The 6000-nt window shown below is 60.2% G+C and overlaps 2 protein-coding genes across 2 annotated transcripts in view; one reads left to right on the plus strand and one right to left on the minus strand.

Annotated features, from left to right (window-relative positions):
• SZT2 (SZT2, KICSTOR complex subunit) overlaps positions 1-1192 on the plus strand; it is a 54910-nt gene extending 53718 nt beyond the window's left edge. The window contains exon 72 of the mRNA XM_026053077.1: positions 974-1192. Coding sequence (XP_025908862.1) covers positions 974-1117 — 144 coding nt within the window. The 3' untranslated portion in view covers positions 1118-1192. The remainder of the gene's footprint in view (positions 1-973) is intronic.
• Positions 1193-2308: 1116 nt separating this feature from the next.
• On the minus strand, positions 2309-5793 carry HYI (hydroxypyruvate isomerase (putative)). Its single transcript, XM_026037139.1, has 8 exons — positions 5739-5793; positions 5355-5466; positions 3806-3920; positions 3644-3722; positions 3388-3437; positions 2933-3002; positions 2624-2758; positions 2309-2449 (listed from the first exon to the last, which is right to left on the minus strand). The coding sequence occupies exons 2-8, from the start codon at positions 5444-5446 to the stop codon at positions 2361-2363; spliced, it is 630 nt and encodes a 209-aa protein (XP_025892924.1). The 5' UTR covers positions 5447-5466; positions 5739-5793; the 3' UTR covers positions 2309-2360.
• Between the last annotated feature and the right edge of the window lie 207 nt (positions 5794-6000).

Here is a 6000-nt window from a genome sequence, read left to right on the forward strand (position 1 = left end):
ACGTATGAGACAACGTGAGTCCCAAAACCTRTCCTGGAGGAATTCCATTTGTAACCTCTCTCCAAAGTTCTACTTCTAGCACTCCCAGTACTTTCAGCACTACCATCTTCACCTTATAATTTTTGCATTAATTCCTATCTTTTTCCGCTTACCTAAATTTCCCATGGGGCACCACATCAAATCCTTTCTGAAGCTCAGATAAGATACATCATGATTCCTTTGTCTGGTAATATTACCTTATCAAAGAAAACTCGAGGGTCCGATAGCACTTTGGTAAAACAGGGCTGCGCCTGCTTTGTGCTCCGTTCTTTCCAGGCCTGCTCCAAGGCCTTGGCACGCTGTTGGAGTTGGGCTCACAGGTCACTTTCCCTTCCCTCTGGAATGATAGCCGGGGCATTTGCTGCTGGGCAGACACACAGCTCTTCTCCTGACTTTAGGAGGTTGGGAGGAGAGGTTGCTGCTGGATGTGAAGTCTGTATTGCAGCTCTGGAGAGCCTCCTGTCCCCGCTGCGCTGATCTGCGAGTGCCCTGAGCCACTCACGTTTTCTCTTGTGCTTCAGCTTTTACAACCTCTTATGAAACCCCCTTCCCTGTCCCCTCTGCCCTTGCTTGGCCTCGTCAGTATAGTCATTAGGAGAACAGAGGTGCAGCTAGCATTTATTTTTGGAAGTGCGGTTATTACATTTAATCTCCTCCTCATCTTCATTTGTTGCACTCCTCCTCCTTGCCTTGGAAGAAATTTCCCTCTAATTTCCCTGGAGGCAGTAAGATCCTCTCCTCTCCCGAGGTAGCGGATGCAGGGTTTGTATGACCGCAGAAGCAGGGCCAAGGCAGGAGTGGGCCTGTCCTCACACCTGCTTCCCAGCAGGACCAACAGGAGGGGCCTGAAACATGGTCTGTCAGGGGGAGGCGTTAGCTTGGTGCCCTGGACATGATGTATCCCTGTCCCTGACCTGTCCCTTCCTGTCAGCAGAGCCTCACCGTGGTTTTCCGGGAGCCGTTCCCGGTGCAGCCGCAGAACAGCGAGAGCCCCCTGCCGCAGCTGGTGTCCACCTACCATCACCTGGAGTCGGTCATCAACACTGCCTGCTTCAACCTGTGGACAGGCCTGCTCTAGCTGGCACACGCACCGGCCCTCTGCGCGTCTGCGCCGGCGCTCGCGGCGCGGCGGGACAGGCGGCACCGCGGGACAGGCAGCACCGTGAGCCGCACACGGCGCTGCCCGAGCGAGGAGGCCGGGAACGAGCGAGGACAGCCCGGCTGCTCCACCGGCGCTCCGGCCCCTGCCGCGCTTCCCTGCTCGCCGGCTGCCGCCCTCGGCACGCGCCTGCCCCTGCCCTCCGAGCAAGGCTGCAGGCAAGCGAGTGGTGGCTGCGCGTGGGCTGCACGAGCGCTGCGTTCCCGCACGGCACGGGCACCTGCGCACCCTGCTCCAGGCAAAGAGGCTCCTGCACTTTAGGGCTCTGGGCAGCGAGGCCGCCCGCTTCCAGCCCTTGGCTTTTATCGCGAGGGCACTGAGACAGGAAGGGTGAACTGGACCAGGGGAAAGGGATTTTTTGGAGATGTACACTAAAGCCATTGCTATATTTGTGAAGTAAACTGAACCAGATACCCGCTGTGTGCKGCTGGCTAGGCCTTCACCAGGGCTGCAGGGGCAGCACTGGCCCTGCGGGCTGCCCCTTGCAGAAGCGACCTGGGGCGAGGCTGGCTGCATTTGCGCTGGAGTCTCATACTTGCCCTAGAGCAGCAGTAACGCGGTCCCCTGGCAGCACGGAGCGTTGCTGGGAAGGCAGCTCCAAGCCTGGCACCTCGGTGCAGTCACGGTGCTCAGCCCTACACTGAACCAGGGGTGTCTCAGGGAGCTCCAAGGTCACTTTGCTTCCCCCACCTGCCTGCAGGACTTGGCAGCTGACACRGTGCCCTGGCCACACAACAGCAGCCTCAGGAACTGCTGCATGTGGAAAAGGCAGGAGGGCAAAGTCCACAGTCCCAGTCCCGCTTCCCCTCCTTCCAGCTGCAGCGGAACTGGAAGAATCCCCTCCCTTRCGCAGCCCCGCCAGCCTGGTGCGCCAGGAGGAGGTGAAGATGCTCCTGGGAACCTGAAGTCCTCCTGCCCGCTCCCATGCGGCCCCAGCGTGACTTGTGGCAAACACAGCTTGAGCAGACGAGGCTCCAACTGTGGCTATGGGCCCAGGAGGSTGGCTGCCTTAGTCACGGCAAAGAGCAGAGTGTTAAAAAGGTAACGAGGACATAGAAGCTCTTAACATTGCTCTAGAAATAACCCCAGTCAAAMAGGGAACAGACTTGCTTTTCCGTTAGGGCCATTGATTCGACTTTTATTCCAGTGATTCCATTGTGTTTTATTCCTTTGTCTTTCTGGTCTCTCCGTGCTGCAGGCCTCGGCTCTCCCAGTAGGAGCGCAGCCAGCCCAGACCTTCCACGGTGTCTCCTGCAGCAAAGCGAGGGTTTTCTGTTGGCCCCCAGGCAAGCAGGAGCTGGTTTTCCTGCAAGCAGGGTCCTCAGCCCCAGGCTGGGCCCCTGTGCCCACAGAGCCCCCCAGGAGCTGCCACCTTCCTTCCTGCTGCCCACAAGCTGCTCTGTGCTGGGCTGCAGCCCTGCTCACCTCTGGGCGCGTACTCGCACCCCACGTAGCCGCTGTAGCCCAGGGACTCCAGGAGCTGGAAGAGGTAGGGGAAAKTGAGCTCCCCGGGGCTGTCGGGCTCGTGCCGCCCTGGCACCTGCGCAATCTGGATGTGGCCTAAGGAGAGAAGGAGAGGGCACAGGACGCTCTGTGCAGGGCTGCTGGAGGCAGCAGGCAGGGTGAGCCCAGAGCAGCCCTGCCAGCCACCACGCAGCGTGGGGAAAGAGAGCCCCATCTCAAAGCCTCTCCTGCCCCACGTACACGTAGGAGACTCCAGGTGCCCAGCCCTACCTATGAGCGGGAAGTACGTCTCCAGGTTGCGTGACAAATTCCCATCCATGATCTGGCAGTGGAAGATGTCCTAGGTGAGAGCAGACAGTGTTGGCTGTTTCGCAGCAAGCGGATGAGGATGGCAATAGTTGTGTTGCAGTCTCTCTCCCTCCCCGTGTCCTCAGAAAGAGTGACATGGCCACAGTCACCAGGTCCCTGTGGTGCCAGGCCCTGCATGCACCACGCTGGGGATGTTGGAGCAGGGCTGCAAGGCCCTGAAACATCTGAACCTTTCTGGAGTCCTCACACCAAAGTGTTGGCTGCTGCAGCCCTCGCACTGGTGGGCTGGTTGTCTCCTGCTGCCACCCGCAGCGTTTGGCTGACACTGACTGAGCTCCACCATGTAGCCGGCTTTGGCTTTACATGGCAGGACGAGTTTTCCTGCAGGAAGAGGCCCCCTCGAGATGGTAACTCACCAGCTGCAGCTTCAGGTTGGGCCGTCCCACCTTCTCCAAGATGGCAGCAGCTACGGGGACAAGAGATGAGYGCGTCACTGCTGGGCTGTGAGCTTCAGGTGAAGTCCTGGGACCCCCAGGCACCAGCTCTGCTCCCACAGCAGGTCCCTGCAGCCAAGGCACCCTCCTGGCTTGGTGCTTGAGCTGCAGCAAGGGAGCTGACTGAAGCCCATCCTTCTCCCGGGGAGCAGACTGTGGGGAGGGTCGTCTGCCTTACCTTGGTGCGGGGTGTTCAGAAAGTAGCGAGGGTCAGTGATACGACTGTTAATGGGCTCTATCAGTCCAATCATGTCCTCCTGTAACACAGAGATGTCCCCCCTTGGAGCAGCTCCCTCCCAGCCCCAACATACCCACGGGGCAGGCCCCACTTCCCAGCTACCTGGGCCAGGATGTCAGCCGCGTAGCGCAGGTTCTCAATGAAGGTGGTTTCCATCTCACCAGCCACTGCTGCCCGCTCCGCACCCAGGGGAACCCGCCCAGCCATCAGGTGGATCCTGCAGAGACATCAGCCACAGGAAATAGCTCCAGTCTCYAAACTGCTCAAGCACTAATGCATCTTCCTCTGCAGGTAGAAAATGCAGCCAGAGTGGGGAAGCAGACCCAGAACGCATGTCAAAAGCAGCTCTCCCATGCAGGAGGTGAAGCAGGCTCCACGAGCAGCAGGGATGCAAGCTGGCACAATTCAGGATCCCGAGGGAATACTCTTTGAACGTAGTAAGTGATAAATCAATAAATCACAGGCCCCTTTTGTCAGCTGCCCCCTCCTCCCTCAGGCCAAGGCCAACTCCACAGACTAGGAGTTGGGATCAGAGGTCTCGTAGGGTCTCGCTGCTGGAGCTGCCCCGAAGCCATCCTGATGGCCGGCAGCCGCGCTCCCTGCTAGCTGCTCAGGTTGCTCCCTGCTGGATCAGCTGCTCTGCCTCCCTGTGGGCCCTGGTCACAGGCTCRGAAGAGGGAGCAGGAGAGGTGGCAGCTGCTGGACTACGATGGCTGCACACAAAGYTCAACTGCAGGGCCCGAGCAAAGATCTTAAACGATTCGGTTAAGGGGCACTGTGAAAACAAAACAGACTATCATTTCTATTAAAAGAGAAAGCAAAATGACCCAGGCAACTGCAGACCTCAGTCTGACCTAGTCTGTAGGCAGGGCCRTAGATTATGTTTTGAGGGAAAGAATAATGCAGACATAAATGGCATAAAAATGTAACACTTGTTTTTCTGAAGTAGATTGTGCCAGGCTAATTGCATCTCTTGCAATATATGTACTGCACTTTGATCAGTGGGGACTTCACTAAAGCAGCTGTTATGGTGTCACAGTGGAAATTATGGTGTGAGAGGGGGCCGCACTCTGTGGAGATGAGGACAAGTGCCTCCAGGAGGCCTTACAGGGTCAGATGAGTGCAGAGACCCTCAGGACAGGTCAACTTTGGGACTGCTGTGAGTGAAAACATTAACTGTTCTATGTGAAATCATTGACTGTCTCAGGAGTGCAGGCAGGAGGGTGCAAATGGAGCCAGTTGTTGCTCCCAGCACAGGAGGCGCTGCTGGCACAGCAGAAAAGGCACCTGGTCCTGGGAAGGCCTCTGCCCACCTCGGGGCTGTGAGGTGCAGCGGTGCAAAGACCATGTCCTGTATGGAGGAACAGCTCAAGTGGGAGCAAGGGACAGTCAGGTTCAATCACCAGAGGCCCTGCAGGCGCCCACTGCCTAACTAAGATTGATTGCTTTAGGGCAGGACAGGAGCTGAGCTGCCCCCCAGCAGCAGGGGGAGGGTTTCTCTTACAGAAAGAGTTTGCTCTGTCGAAGGCAGCACTCAGCTGCTGCCCCGCTGCATACAGACATAAAAGTGTGGCCGCACCGTCACTCCTGCCGGGGCGGCAGTGCAAGCAGCGCTGCGGGCCGGGGGCACAGGCAGCCCCCGTGCACCTACCTGGGGCACTCCACAGCCCTGGCGTACTGCACGGCCAGGGCCAGGCCCTCGCGGAAGGCGGCCTGGCGCCCGGGCACGGCCCCCAGGCCCATCTCGCCCTTGTCAGAGTCTCCTGCGGGGGGACGCAGGGCAGGTTAGTGCTGACCCCCGCAGCCCCCAGGCGCCATCCCCGGCCCCACAGCCCTGCGACACGACGGGATCAGCTCAACCGCTGCGCTTCCCCCCTGCCCCAGCGCGGCCTCCGCCCGCAACGGTCCTAACGGCCGCGGCCCCTCAGGGCGGGCTCCGCCCGCAACGGTCCTAACGGCCACGCCCCCTCAGGGCGGGCTCCGCCCCCAGCGGCCGCGTCTCCTTTTCCCCCCGCCGGCTCCCCCCGCGCGGTACCGGGCGGCGTGTTGAGGAGCACGAGGCGCAGCCCGGCGCGCGCCGCCGCCGCGCGCAGCGCCGCCCGTGCCGGTTATGCCGCCGTTGCCGTGACGACGCGCGGGGCCGTTGCTATGGAGACACGCGCGGCCGTTAGCCTGACGACGCGCGAGTCTGTTGCCGTGGCGACGCGCGGGACCGTTGGCGTCGCTGGGGCCCGGGCCACGTGCGCGCGACTGCTCCCCTCGGCGCCGCCAGGGGCCGCCCGGCCGCGCGCAGCCTC

The sequence above is a fragment of the Nothoprocta perdicaria genome, unplaced genomic scaffold (assembly GCF_003342845.1).
Source record: "Nothoprocta perdicaria isolate Ctin4 unplaced genomic scaffold, notPer1 scaffold_0, whole genome shotgun sequence".
Lineage (NCBI taxonomy): Eukaryota > Metazoa > Chordata > Aves > Tinamiformes > Tinamidae > Nothoprocta > Nothoprocta perdicaria.